We start from the raw sequence: 15,986 nt of genomic DNA on the forward strand, positions 1-15,986 counted from the left end.
TGAACTGCCCAAGGGAAAAAAAAACAAGCAAAACACCTAAACCACTTAAATTTAGAGAAGGGCATGCTTTACCCTTTTCTATTAGACATACACCTGGGGTCAGCAACTGGTACAAAATAAGCAATGATATGGAAGAAGTGTGTTTTTCCCTCCTTAAAAAAAACCAAAACAACACAAAAAACAAGCCAACAACAACAACCACCCACTCCCACAGCAAATACGTATCTGGCTTTTTTCACACCAGAACTGGGAGCAAGGTCTGGCTTTTTTTGCACCAGATTGGAAAGTGTTGCTTAGAATATTTACTTCCCAGGTAGTACAGCCTGAAATTGTGAAAGTGTGGAGGATCCAATTCTCTCCTGACATGAAGGTTTTTTTCAAAACTGAAGAGTTTATAGTCAGCTTTTATACATGACCTCCCCATAAAGTACTATTAATAGCAATTAACTTTTTGTATTATTGTGCAGAAAGCAATTACTGCACTGCCATAAGTACATAAAGCACTAGAGAATTCTGATCCATTTGCTGAATCAATTCTGGTTACCACAAAAGAGAAGTTAATGTGCTGCAGGTTTGGTCTCCTGACTGAAAACTGTTATGAGTATGTGACAAATATTCTATTTTAAAGTTGTATTAGCTTATCAGTTTGGCAAACTTCAGAAATATGAATGCTAACAACTGTACTTAGCCTTCAAAAATTCTCCTAGAAATCACTGTTTACTTTCTGTTTCTCTCCAACACATGCACACCACTTTGTTCTATTCCATATGGTGCACACTTATACTAAAATGGAATAGAACAAGTGATGTGTGTGTATATATAAAGACCCACAAGCCGTGCTCCCCCACTTTATGCGAGTGCTTGCAGAGGAAAGCTGAAGCCTGTCTGCATAAATGGGTTATTCTGTGGAATTTCTGAAAGGGAACACACTCAGTAGGTGCATTGTAATTAGTTGCTCTTTCTAGTTACCTCTTGATAAATGATGCATGCAGCTCTGGATGAGAGCCCAACTCTTGACCTATGACACCACTACACACTTTCGTACTTCAACCAGGAATCCCTGGCCTCCAAGTTCTTTGTGTTTTGTTTTTATAAAAATGCACTACTGGCAATTGACAAAATGAGAGCTAGATATTATGGGCAAAGTTAGTCTCCTTTCAGAAGTGCTTAATGTAGTTATGTCCCAAATACACTCGAGGAAAGATTTCTCCCTCATAATTATTCCAAATGGGCAGACTGCTTCACGCATGGGTTAAAGGACAGAGCATGGAGCTACATAAGCCAGGCATTCACTCCCACAATACTTAATGTTAAATTTCTGCTACATTATTTTTCTCTAGGTGCAGAAAATATTCATAAGACTGTTATTTTAAATACAGGAGATCATAAGCCCATAGAGAAATGCAACCTCTACCATGAAAAAATACCCTTAAAAATCAGCATTTTTTTCTGAATAGCACTTTACTGCCCCCTTTTGCACTTTAACATTAGAACAGGCATGAACACACACGAAATGCTGTGAAATACTGGAGTACAACAATAGGGCACTACGTTTACATAGGCTTAGGCGAACAGACACTGCTTTTGGAGCAACTTGCAATTATCTAAAATGTAAACAAGCAAGGCATTGAGCCTTCCTTGCCTTCAAACTACCAAGGAACAGATCAGTAATCGGTAGCTTGCATTGACATTTTCTGCTTTAAGCTGCATGCATATGGGCATTTGGGGGTATTTGCAGGTGGCTCTTTCACATTTTTCCTAAAGCAAAGATGATCTGCAACTTGGACCTGGTATAGTCATGAAAAAGAAGAATGACCGAGGCGGGCAAGCAATCCCTGAATAAAAAATGATGAGAGTAGCTTTTAAAACCAGAACTTCTGGAACTGAAAGGCCTTTACATTTTTCAGGAAAGGTGAGCACACCATGCCTAGCCCTAGAAACCTTTAAGTATAAACCCATTCTGCAACTCCACAATGCAGCTGCAGCCATTACAACACTTGTGTGTCTGTGCTTATGCGTGTATATATATCTACTAAAAGTAATAAATCTACAGACTAGAGGCCAGTTATTTACAAAATACTAATTCAAGATGACAGGGCCAGAGAGGGCTCTCCCTACCCCAATAACGTTGGTTTCCACTTGACAAAGTCCATGTGCTGTTGTGTACACTTATATTTAAACTTAATCCATTTCCCTCTGTCATCCTACAAATTACTATACAAGTCACAATAATATTAAATTTCACTGCCTACAGCACTGCACAACTGAACTATTACAGTAATGAAAACTGACTCCCTTTGATATGAATGCTCGTGCTCTCTCTCATTTGCTAGCCACAGAGTACAGGAAGAGCCTGATGTTGACTTAATTACAGAACTGTTGTTCAAAATATGCTACTGTGAACATTAAAATAGTGCTCTGTTGATGCAGAAAAGATAATCAGATATTTATTTGTTTTTCGCCCTCTTAAATCTGTGCCATGAATTCTGTGCAACACAAACAAGCCTGATGCTCCACGGATCCTGCGGCCTGAAAATGAGAAACAGCATTTTCTTGAAAAGATGCAGGGCTTCAGTCTGTATGGAAAGGAAAGTCAAACTAAACCATGCGCCTTCCTTACAAGACTCACTGAAGTCTCTGCTCACAGCAACCAGCTGGCATCTGCCAAAGCACTGGCTTTTAAAGGGCACTGTAAATCACAAACTACGGCTAGTAGAGACAATAAAAACAGATTGTTCCATTGCTGTGCTTTTCTGTTCTATACTCTGCTGTTCCTATAGAACAGTGAAGTACAGAAACAAATCTTTTGTCAACAACAACGCAAAGAGACAAACTAAAGTTGTACGTCTCCTTTTTCTTAACTACATACTGTATTTTCACCTGTACCATCTTGTTCCAGCACTATTTAAAAATCAGGAGTCTATAAAAGCGGGTGGGGACTGCTTCATTATTTGAATAGACATTAATAATCAGCGACTATCTTGGTGAATAAGTTCAAAGGGAATTGTTCAGCTGTTCTGCAACTGTTTTGAAAATATTTTTTTCCATGATGCTTACTTGAGTCAGTGGGGTGCTGTGAGCCCTCCTCAGGGATATTGCAGTAGCAGCAGACAGGTAAAACTGCCCTTCATATGCTCCAGCTGCATTAGGGCTGTGACCAAACAAAAGCAAGCAGGAACTGGCTCAGCTGTAGCCCTTCCCAGTCTGGCACCACCCTGGCATGCACGTACAGGACAATTCTACCCATGCTTCTATTTCTGGGAGGACCATACAAAGGGCCAAATCAGGAAAGGCTACACAGTACAAGGCCACTCCTGCCCGCTTTAGGCCAATTAAAGAGTTCCCCAAAACAGGAGGAGCGTAAGCATGCGTCACAGCCTGTCCTGGGCAATTTAGTCTGGAGGCACCAGAACCCAGCTGTGAAGCATAGAGGAATGCCAAAGCAGCACCAGCTGTGGTTCTCAACCCGGGGTGGTAGTGCATTAAAAAGTGATGCAGGGATGTAGTGCCCCTGAAAATGAGAACCACTGGCCTAAGTAATGAGACCCTAAAGTTGGAACAAATACCTAAAATCGGGTCTCTCTAGGCTAAGATTTGCCATCCGACCATATAGAATTTTTCTGAGAGTATTTTCACAAAGCCTAGCCACAAATTTCTTTTAGCTTTCGTATTTCCATCCAAATGTGTTCTTCTCTTCACATGCATAAAGTTCCAAAAATTGCACAATAACCTACCCCCACCCTCCCTACCCCGTCTCCTGATGCTGGCCTGAAGCAAACACACAAATACAAACAGACACCTGAAATCCAAGTGTAAATCTAACCTCTTCCCAAGTTTTGGATATTCAGCTTTAGCTCTTCCTACTTAACCCATTATAGATCTGGGTTCGAGTCATGAACCAGAATGTCAACAGGGGTTCTGTCTCGGATCTAATAGCGTATATGCTTGCTTGCAAATGTCCATGATTCAGCATAAGTGGCAGCCAGCCTAACTGGAGGCAAGAACATACAATAGTCTGCAACAGCTGACTTATCAGAACAGCAAAACCGATGCAATCCCTTTGGTTTATCGTTGTTTGCGTTAGGGAGCCAATACTCCCTGCATTAGGGACTTTTGCCTCACTGATTACTCCCTGCCCCCCCCCAAATGTAGATAATGATAGATTTTGATTCAGGCTCATTTATAATGTAAAGGCATTAAGATAAAAAAAACACCCTTAGAATAAGTGTGCATTTCTGTTTTTAATATTAAAAAACTCATTCTAGCTTCAAATCAAAAAAGCACACACTTGAATCTACTTTTACTCAACCACTTAGGGATGGAATCCCATTGCACTTTACAGGCCAAAATGGCAGTTATCCAGCTGCATAACCCTTGGTTTTTAATACTTATATAGTTTACAATCCTATTCCATGTGCAGTCTGGGTATATGAGCATATACAGCTATTGATCAGTTAGGCTGGCCAGGCTGGTTGCAGGTGCCTTAATCATTAAATTGCAGACAGTAAAAGTCCATGACTAGCAGGTGTTAAAGCCTAGACAAGGCCCTTCAGTGTTTTCAGAAGATGGTTAGAGCACTTGCCCAAGAAGCAGAACTTCCAGGTTATGCCCTGGGTGTGAATGTCAACTTTTATTTTTTGAGCTTCTCACTGGGGTGCTCTAGCAGCCAGGGAACAGGCTGGATGGACCTTATTCCCTGCCTACTCCAGTGCTCCTCTTGAAGCCATCCTCCTAGACATCCAAAAGATACATGGAGATATTCTGGACCAGAGGGGACCCTGGACACTTGCTATCAATGTGACAAACTTCCTTACTGCTCTCCATGCATTTTATCTAGTTAATATTAAATGCAAGGTGCAGTCAATCTGTTTCAAGAAGCTGGATAATGTCCAGCCTGTGGATATGGGATATTTATTCAGATGTACACATAAGGCACCTATGCATGTGTAGCAAGGCTGCTCCAACATTGCAATTACAGCGCTTTGGAGAGGACTCCACTAATAGAGTCTGATGGAGTGTGGTAACTACCATGCTCCAGTAGACTCCAGCATGACGTGCGTCAGCGTCCCCGCACTGAAAAATGGTGGTGTGAGTGCTTAAACTAAAGCTCATTCCACAAGCTTTAGTTAAAAGCACCCCCACTGCCATTTTTCAGTGCAGAGATGTTGATATAATTGACACTTCAAACCTATAAACTTTCTAAGAGCTGCTAATTAAAGTGCACTCCTCCTCCTCCCCCCCCCCCCCCCCCCCTGGAGCACAAACACCCATATAGAGCCATGCAACTGCCAATCCAGTGTATAGCCCTCCTATCTATGTACACACTTACAAATCCACACTGCGTGCAGAGTAGGATCACGAACTGTGCATAATGGGCAAAATTTGCAGTTTCACAGATGAGAAAATGAGACTTGGGCATGTAAAGTAAAATAGGATTCTACCCTTCTGGTTCAGCATGTGCTTAAGTGCTTTGGTAAACAATAACACTTCTCAATTGGGACAGAAATTCCCAACCAAGCTCTTGTCCTTTGTAACAGTTATTATGCTGCCTAGTAATCTTGCCTGCCAACATGATTTTCCCTGCTCAGCTAACCTATAGTCTGGAGTTACCTTGAAAAAACCCCAGAAAGGTTAAGTGTTGCACAGTGATTAAACTAGACTGCTCCTGAACTAAACTGAAATTAATTAAACATGAAGAAAGCAATTGAAGAGCGGCCAGTGAATGAAATGGGACTGGCAAGCCCCAACAATGGGACTGCAAAGCCCCAAAAGGAGTCAAGATATTCCTAACTCTAAATTTGCACTTTTATCCAGTCAGGTATAGAAAGCAACTGCTGCTCAGGCAGTAGGTAAGCAGATGGCAAGCACCAGTGAAAATGGAAATGCAAAACGCCCTACCACTTGAAGAGTCAGAACTGCAGCCACGTATGGATTCACCAGTGTTCAGTGCATAGGTTCCTTAAACAAACTGCTTCAAACTTGCAGAACATCAAAAGCCAAATGGGCCTTACTGAATGAATCCACAGGCAAGGAGCCAGAATTTCAGTTTGCTGTAGAAATAGGCCTGGACTTGATTTAAGTCTTCTCAGCTCTGACAGACTGGAATCTGGCAGAGCTCCCAAATCCAAAATAAAATGGCATTCAATTGTGCCTAGACTTGGAAGGAAAAAAAATCCACATACTTTCTCATTAGCTTAAGACACACCTACCCTTAACTCGGATAATGTGCGTTGTTAATCTTATCACCATGGCTTTTTGTAAAGGGTAACTAATCATGGAGTAACACACTATTTTAAGAGAGACAATAAAGCAATAAGTAGTAATTTATAGAGTCAAATGTAAGCTAAAAAGGAATCTTCTGCAAACCATAGGTCAGAGAATTCATTGTTTTAATTTACCAGTATATCCATATTACTTGTTCTTTACCATGTACACAGGTCCAGAACTACTAAACAAAGTAGTGTTAAAACAAGCACAAACCATTTTTTTTTAAAAACAAATTCTATAAATTTAGAAAAAAAAAAATCTATACAGACAGATGCATGTCATGCTTCAGGAATGATTCACCTACTAAAAGATTGTGTTTATCAACCATTCTTGGCTAGAGAGTAGTGTTCTAAACCAGAAAAAAGCCTAGACTATTACATCAAAGTTTAAAATCAGCTGCATTATAATTATCATGTTGATACCACAAGGAAACGCTGGCTGTTGGTTGGTCAGGATTGCCAAAAATAGACATAAGTCCTGTACTTCTGTATTCTTCCCCCCCACCCCCACACACACATACAGAGTGTGTGTTTTGTTTGTGTATATTTTGTTCTATACACAAAATAGAGCTACCAAGAAAAAAAAAGTTGCAGATGTTCTTGCATTAAATACATGCATTAAAGAATGTTCTCAGCATTACTAGAAAATTTAAAATGGTACTTTTGATGCAGAGAAAACAACTTTAAACCTTCAGCCCAATTAATCCCCGCCATAGTCTTTTCACCGAGAGTCTTTTCACTGATTTCAATGCAAGCAGAGCATTCTTAAGAACGTAAGCATAAAGGGGCAAGGATAAGATGCTCAAAAGTGAGAACCTATAGTCTTTTCTAAATCCATATTTAGATTGCTGAAAACTTACCACTTATGACAACTGGGTCATTTAACTATAAACCAAACTATGGCTTCAAAGAGTTTAAAATTTAAAAAAGTACCCTTTTTTTTTTTTTTTTTTTTTTATATCTTAACCCAAAGCTTTCTTATCAAGCCTGACAACCTTAGATATACCTAGAGGTAAACATGGGGAAACAACTCGGGGCCATATCTTGCCCGACTAACTGAAGTTTTGTCATTGACCTCAGTGGGAGTTGAAGCAGGACCTTCAGAGACAGACTTACTATACTTAAGGCTGTGTTACTGCAATATACTATCATGTATTCAAAGTGATGTTGGTAACTCATTGCGTGCACACATGCACAGAAACTTAAACTTGTTTTTTTTTCCCCCCCCTCTAAATTAAAACTTACTTGTACATGCTCTGGCAAAAGAAAACAAACCACTCTTACTGCCATTTTGTTTTCATACTTTGGCTTAGACAAATGTACTGAGTGCAATATACTTGTTTTCTTGCTCAGGAGTTTTAGCAGCTATTCTCTTTGAAGTCAGAGAATACAACTGCCACCTGCAAAATCCTGTGTTTTAAGTATGCAAGTGAAAAGTATTTCAAGAGAGCAGGACTTGTGGATGGTGCTGAACAGGAACACCACAAATAGGCATACCTAACATCCCCTGCATTGAAAAAGATGATATAAAAGATTACCTATTCTTTTCTACGCTTTGCCAAATGTACATAGCCTTATCTAGTACATTTCTGAAATGTGACATGACAGGTAAGTTCGAAAGCTAAATGTTGGATAATGGTTAGCAAACAAAGGACATCAGTTTTTGCATTATTTCTTTAATTACTTTAACCCTTGTTCTAACAGAAAGCATAAGGCCAGAGTAATTCAGCTTCTTCTTTTGTCATTTGCCTGCCATAAATATGCACCAGTCTGCATTTGAAAAGCTGAAGGAGGCCGCAAGCTTGCTGGACATTTATCATGCTCTGTTCCCTGTTAACAAGCAAATACTTTAGTTGAATGGCCCATTAGCAATCATTGTCAAATGCAGAATGCAAGGTGCTTGGATGTGACCAGCCTGTAAATTAGCAGAGGGTACCCCTGTGCTTTGCAGAATTTCAGCAGACCAAATGGGTCTTTTGATACAAATTTCTGAAGGGTAAACTAGAATGGAGGCAAGCGTCTGTCTGAATGCTTCAGACCCCATGTATTAAACCAATCTGCTCAAGTCCACATTTCTCTCTTGTAAAGGGTATCAACTAGAGCAGCCTGTTAATTTTGGTTTTGGAATTGAGTTTTGTGTCAGAAATTTATAAACACTTTCCAGTGTTCTGTCAGTGAAGGTAAAAACTGCAAATGTGAACATGTAATTAGCATCTTACTCAGCACTCCCTATACCATGGAGAACTTGCAGAAACCTTGAAATTAACCAAGCCGGTGCCAGCAAACAGTATTGAGTTCCAGTTTATCAAATTGAGCCAAGGCCACCTTCAAATAGAGACAGAGTTAATGTAAGCTTCAGTGTTTTTTCAGTGTCTAGACTCTCCCTGACAAATGCAAGGTGCTTCTTCCTAAGCAAATAGTGAAGTGGCAATAAAGCAAATATTTCCTATTTGAATTGCACCCGCCCTTTGAAGCTCAACATGCAACATAAAAGGCTGTTCCAAGATCTTTTTTGTTTTCTTTTTCAACATTATAGGAGCACTGCAAAAAAAAAAGACCCCAAAATAAGTCTTAGCTATTTACAAGGCTGATTAGAAGAGGCAATGGAGGATCCATGTAGCAGCATCAGTTTAGGAGGCAAGTTTAGAGCACACTTAGTGACAAAACAAAGGATCAGATTCTCATCTGGCCTAACTCCTTTGCGGGCAAGGGGTTAGGCTAACAGCTAAACTTGGCCCAATGCAACGTGACTGAGACGTCTTTTAAATCAAGAGGGGTCCTATCTCATTCAACGCTGGATTTCAAACTGCCTTTCAGGAATAAACACCACCTGGACTAATTACCATATCAACTTGGTTATCAGCAGCTTTAGGAACTAATCTGAATTAAAGCTGGATTTTTTCCTTTTATATTTTTTTGAGAGTGGGAAACAAAAATTGTAGAAGAATCATCTGGCTAAGGGAGAAGGACAATGCAGAATGTTTATCTTTGCTTCTCCCATGGAGTGTGAGATTGAGACCACAGTCTGAAAGATGGCTGGAATCAAAAGGTCTCTGTTTTCTTTTCAGATAACCCAGTCCTACCTATCCCCTCTGTTCCTTGTCAGCATGTCCCTGCCTGAAACCCAAATAGATTAAGGAAACAAACTCAAAGTGCAGCTAATCCTACAGAATGGCTTCTGCTGCTAGGGCAGGAGTTAAAAAGGAAAATCTTCCACATCCTAACAATTGCAGTGATCTGAAGTTTTAATCAGTCCAAATCTCAATAAAAAGCAGTAAATGAAATCTACCTTTACCATATTATACACCACCAATGAGCAAGAACTGAGCAGCTTTTCTTTACTGCTTTAACCATCCCAAGCCACAAGTAGGCCTTTCATACTTTCTAATCCTGGCCTCCAAGTTTTGTGCAGTTCTCACATAATACCTTACAGCCCGGAGCAAGGCCCTTAGTTTCTAACACCCCTTTCAGAGACGTGTCATTTCTAACATCAAGCTAATCTATATGTTGCCATGGCATCACCCTTTATCTGCCTTTACATCTTATGAACTGCATGGATTTACCACATTATTTTTATCTGAAAGACAGAAAATGGTGGTTTTATTGCCATACAATCAGATTACTGCTGCTAGTTTCTCTATGCCTTTTTACCATACTTCAATCAAAAGGGATCAGTTTCTTTATACTCTGCCCTTGATTTACATTACATCTGTAAAGACCTAGTCTGGGTTGTAATCCCCTTATTAACTATGACCAGGGTTGATTTGCCTAAAAATAAAAGCAAATTGTGTCAGACCTTTTCACTTTGTTTTTGATTCGGAACTACAAAATGGATTACTAAAGAAATCTTCAGAGTTCACACGGCTGGTATAGTACGGAATTTAAAATGAGAATTAAACAAGTTAAACATGGGAGCCGTGTCAACGGTTTACATTTTCCATCATGGGAGAAGGGCTGAATTGCGTATGTCTTTGTATTCTCTGGCTTTAGAAAGACAATGAAGCCCCAGGAGTTTTTCCAAGCTGTTCTAACACTGTCCATTTGCCATCCTCCCTTCCTTTGCCTTTCATATACTATACCCACCTCCTCCACCCCCTCCAAAAAGAAAAATCAATCAAAGCACCAAGTCTTGACTAAAAGTTTATACTTCTATTGACCTGCATATTTTAATCAAAATATTTTAAACAGTTGAGCACTCCTATTTAGGTCTTCTCAACACCATAGAAAGGGTGAGCTCATAAGTAAACCTATGCAGATGCATGATAAATGACCTGAAAAACAGGTTTCTTTGTGTCAGCAATCAGGGAAGGCTGAGATTAGACACACATGAATAACAGTTTGATCACTATTTTTCTTAGAAGAACACTTTCTTCTCATCTGCAATATGCAATTTTGAGTAGTACAGGTCACATGATACTTTAAGACTAGATCCGTTTTAAAAAGATTATGGCTACTATGCAGGTCCCTGAACAGCCTATTTTTGCCATCATGTCACTATAGGCATCTTGGGATTTCAACCAATTTCCCATTGTAGGAACATTTTGTGAACATGAGATGCTCCTAAGCATCATACTAAAGCAATATGAACTCATTATAAGGAAATAGAGGAGGAATTAAAGCAGGGGGGGGGGGCGGGGGGGGGAAGGAGAAAAAAAAATAGTGCTTTCAGCTTGACTTTCAGTCACTGCCCATCTAAAGGCAATTACTTCACTAAACAAAGTGCTTTCTTTACTTTAGTAAGGTTTACAGATAAGAGGCTTTAAGGTAATTACTATAAATAATATAGCAATTATACTCCAACTGAGCTGGTGTAAAAAGTAAGACCTGTAGAAAATCAGAGTACAAAAATTTAACTTTAAACTTGTTCTAGGTTTATGTTGCTAATTCACCTGAGCTAGCACTTGGCTGTAGGTGTCAGAAATACCAAACAGGACAGAGGACACTAATTGTCTTCATCAGCATGCCAAGTATCAATGGCTATGTTTTGGTAAAGACTTAGAAACATGTGTTTAAAGCATTTTAACCTCCGGCTCCCATTTCTTCAGCTTGAAGCTGTAATGGTTAAGGTTAAAAAGTGCAGTCCCATGACACAAGATTCTCAAATAAATTTGTCTAGAAAGAGGCTACCAAACATGTTGTGAGATATCGTTTTAGCAAGCTCTTTGTGCTGCAAGTTGGCTCAGTTGTCCTGTGAAACGACTGTCCATTACCTACAGTTTATCATCCTGACAAAATGTGAGGAATGTGGATGTGAAAGCACTAACAATTCCACCCCTGGTGCTTTCTCCTTTTTTCTCTCTATATTAAAACCGACAAGATTAACCCAAACGCAAACTGCAGAGCATAGTTCAAGGGGCTATTCAATCAGTAGTGAATGTGCATTTGTTTACCTACAAAAATAAGAATTTCAGATACAATGAGAGGCAGACTGGTTTATATGCTAGTGAATAGACTGTTTAAACAGGGCCATCAATTGTAGTTTGTGTTATCAATCTCTGACACCTTCGTATTTCTTGAGAAGCTGACCGTAGTATATTCCATACATAATAGCATATCAGAGAGAGATGATTTAGCTCATATTTGTTTAAGTCAAGCAATATCAAAAAGAAAGCTGCTTAAGAAAAGATTTCAGTGTGTTCAGAAAGAAAAATGCTTTAGCAGGCCTGTTGTATGCGAGAGATGCAGCCACAAACATAAGAAACTGTTTTTGATAAGGGAAGTTCTGTAACATCCGACTAAAATGCACTCCATGGAACTACCTTCTATAATATATATTCTGAAAGCCGTGCTGTGCCTCATGAGATAACACTGAGGTAGTGCACAATCTAAATACACTATTTAACTGGACAGAAAGAGTGGCCATGGGTAAACTGTCCCCGATTGAAGTATGACAATTAAGTAACCAGAATTATATTTACATAATAATTTCTACTTGTAGTCTGAAAAGCATGACACTGTCTGAGATTCTGCTTGTTCTAAATGAGAGTTCTATCATAAAAAATAAAAATAAATAAATCAGTCACTGCCACATCATCTAACTGAACATCTTCACCAAAAAGCATGGACTGGATTTGAGATGGTCATTTCATTTATACATTTTTAATGTATATCAATCAAGGCATGAAAGCAATATCTATAGCATGAACCTTAGGGCCCCGGAGCTTATGTTCAAATGGCTACTGCTGCCTCTGTCTTAACCACCTGCGAAAAATTATGACCTCCAAAACTAAGCACAAAACAAATTTAGTTTGTGTTCACCTCTACCTAAATTTATTATTCCAGGCCTTACATTAACCTGACTAATAAATTCTCAGGGCATTTTAACTACCACCCTGTTAAGCAGATTTATATGCTGACACTTTTGACAGAAATAAATATTCAACTTCCATATTAACTAACCCCAAAGATGGCAATTGTTATAAAGGGTCTTTAGAAAGGGTCTTTAATATCACAGTGTATCCATGTCCTCCAAGCAGCTTCTGAAGGAAATTCTGTTTTCTCAGGCTAATAGTCGGCTTGAATCTTCCAAGAGGACGACCTTTTCTAAGGAGAAATTATTCAGTATCCTCCAGGCAAACAATTGTGACAAGAATTAGAAAGAAATCCTGCTCCTGAAAAGTGGAGCAATCACACCAACAGCAATATCACTAATGCATTTGTAAGCTCTCTCAAACTACAGGCCTCCAAGTAGCCTATAAATCACTAGCCCCAGCAATTGAAAAAGACTAATTTTAATAGTGTACTTCTTCACTGCAGTGATTAAACCTCAATGAATCACTCAAGAAAACTCAATTACATCAACAGGCAGAACCTATTTTTTAAGTGTGCATTTAAGTTGAAAAAGTAATTAGACAGTATCATCAGATCTACCATTAATGTGTAAACCTTTTCTGTAATCAAATAGCTTAGAATTAGCAAAAGGGAAAGTACTACTTGTAGGTAAGTAGGTAAGGTAAGCAAATAACTAGGTACTATAAGACAGGTTCAATTTGGTTATTTAGGCATGAGAGAAACAAAACTGTCTAATGAGAACTAGCGTAAGTATAAAAAAAAAAGTGAAGGAGCGCTGAGACTGAAAGAATGGCATGGAGGCAAGTTTAGTGCATGTTGAGAGTGTTCTGTATTGAAAGAGTGACCTCTGTAGGAATAAACTGATCACTTGGCTGTGGCTACAGGGTGGGTGCTCTGTTCCTCTAATGCTGTACTAAAGCTCTCCACAATCACTGCAGGCCTACAAATGCAATGCAACTCAGTCTTGCAATCAATCTGTGATTTTAAGAATTCAGCTGATACCGTAAATGAGTTTTTAAACCGCCTTGTTTATTTTATTCATAGTCTAATGTTTTCTAGGTCAGAGGAAGAAGGATTTAGCTTATAACATCATATAAATGTAGGTTCACAAATCTAGACTAAAGTAAGTGTGATTCTGTGAACTGCCTTTTCATCTCTGACTGCGTGTGATCACTTGGCATGTAAGACAAGAAAAAGTAGTATTGTGAAATGAATAAGCCTATTGTTTTCCTGCTAATGATAATCAGTTTCAACATTTTAATGACAAATCAGGTTGACTTTTTAAGTTTTCCTGTACGCCTTAACAAAGGATCTTAACCCACTCAAACCCCTCTTTTTTTTTTTTTTTTTTAAAGGAATAAAAAGTCAGGAAAATTCTATAATGAATTCTCTTCTCAGTAGAAGCAGTAGTAGTCAAGTCCTGAAATTAAGATACGATTTCTAAATAAACTGCTTCAGCCCCTCCATCTAATCCAAACTTCCATAATTTTATTCTGATTCCCTACATACTGCTAATATTTCCGATTTAGGAAATACTTCGCTCCTCTTCTCTAGGCAATTTCCTGGGTAGGTCTTGTTTATTTAAGGGCACTTTAAACTTCACTTACTGGGTTTCATAAGAAATCCTCAATTCAGTTAATAAACAACGAGTGCATTGAAGATTGTATTAGGGATCTCCTAAGTGTTTGGTTTCTTTTGAAATACCCTCCTTTATTACAATTTCTGAGAGAAAATCTTTCTAAACTATTTATTAAAAAAAAACTCCCCTTCCTGTGCAGTGGCTAATTACAGCTAGGCAAAGAAAACTTCAGTCACAGCGCAAAGGTTTTGATGGGTTTCAGAAGTTGAGCCAAGCCAACTCTGGGTTTTTTGCATCTCTGACAGAAACAACATAGGAGGGAACAGGGCGCTTTTAAAAAACAAGAAAATGATTATTTTTACATTATTGCCTAGATTGTCTTGACCAAGAGAATTCAACTTGCCCTTCTTTTGGTCCCTAAATAACATCCCTAGCTCATGCGCCCAAGCAAGACTTTTGGCAGAACATTTAAGGATGCGTCTTCCTACTCAAGTCTGGAGAGACATGTGCTTTCTGCCCCAATTTGATAGTGAAGAGAGACATTAAAAGGTTCCCCAGTGGACAACACTTAGTTCATTACTCCCTGACATGAGCACTTCCAAGTCTACCAAACCACTTTAGCCAGGACTGTGACTTCATTGAAGTCCATAGGCTGAATCTGGCCCTGCATCTCCACATGGAGAAGTTAAAACAGATGGCCTCATTCAAAGGTGGGAGAGGAAGAGGGGAAGCCTTTCGCATTCCCTGAGGGGAGCAAGTGTCCTTTCTGTGCTGGTGGTGAGGGGCTTCAAGACTATCCACAAGCCCTACAGGATTTCACCCGCTGGCGCTGCTGCTAATCTGAGAGAGAGCGCTCCTGTCCCAGAGGCTCTGCACCCAGTGCTGCCCCCTCCCAGCCTGGGGTGAGGGGGGAAGAACCCCTCAAGCACCAAGCCAAATCCATGATCACTGTAGCCCTTAGAAAGCCCAAGCCCTGGCCCTTCGAGACCCCAGAGCAGGCGGCAGGAGCTGTACAACTGCATCCCTTGGGGGATATCGGGTCGAAGGTCCCAAGATCAGCACTCCCCCTCATTTCTGGGGCGCTGGGGAGGATTTCCACCTTCCTTACACCCCTCCGTGCAGACTTTTCCTGCCTGCCCTCTCGGAGCACAGTGCCCACGGGCAAGTTTCCAGGCACAAAGGCCCCCTCTCCTCCTTGAAATCAAGTCCGGTCCCCTGGGCAAAGCACAGCGGGATGGGGACCGGGTGGGTGCCCTGCACAGCAAGGGGGCCGGCAAGCTGCTCGTCGGGCAATTAAAAAGAAAGTGCAAGGGGCTGCCCATGGAGCTGGGGACGGAGGGGGAGCAGGAGGAGGAGGGCAACTTACTTGGGGTTGGTGGAATTCCAGTAGACCGGGTCCAACACGATGGACCTGGCCACGGCCGTCCGGCACAGCACCATCGCCACTCCCCAGCAGTACTTCCACAGGGAGGAGTCGCCCCTCCGCGCTGCCATGGTCGCCGGCGGCATCAAGTCCCTCTCCGCCAGCCTCCGCGGGGGCCAACTCCTCCGGCCGGGCGGGCTCCCGTCTCTGCCCCCCCTCCAGCCCACCCCGACACCCCCCTTCCCACCCGGGCAACAACACGAGGGGAAAACACCAACCCGGCGCCCCCCTGCCCAGGTATCTTCTTTTTTTTTTTTGGCAAGACAAAACGCCAAGGATGAAGGCGGTGGCCGGGGAGAGCCGCAGGCAGATTTACTGAGTCATGTGTGCCCCCGGCGTGTAGGCAAGGCTCCCGCCAGCTCGCAATCCGGCTGCCTCCCAAGTCGCAGCGACGCGGGGAGGCTGAGGAGGAGGTGGCAGGGGCTTC

General features: G+C 40.8%; 1 protein-coding gene across 4 annotated transcripts in view; it reads right to left on the reverse strand.

Annotated features, from left to right (window-relative positions):
• EFNB2 (ephrin B2) overlaps positions 1 to 15,980 on the reverse strand; it is a 48,208-nt gene extending 32,228 nt beyond the window's left edge. For all 4 annotated transcript variants that reach the window (XR_003092836.1, XM_025197852.1, XM_006018603.3 and 1 more), the window contains exon 1: positions 15,503 to 15,980. Coding sequence is in view for 3 of the 4 variants with exons in the window: in XM_025197852.1 (XP_025053637.1) it covers positions 15,503 to 15,645 (143 nt within the window). In the remaining variant the exon portion in view is untranslated. The remainder of the gene's footprint in view (positions 1 to 15,502) is intronic.
• Positions 15,981 to 15,986: the final 6 nt, after the last annotated feature.

This window comes from Alligator sinensis, unplaced genomic scaffold (assembly GCF_000455745.1).
Source record: "Alligator sinensis unplaced genomic scaffold, ASM45574v1 scaffold46_1, whole genome shotgun sequence".
Classification (NCBI taxonomy): Eukaryota; Metazoa; Chordata; order Crocodylia; family Alligatoridae; genus Alligator; species Alligator sinensis.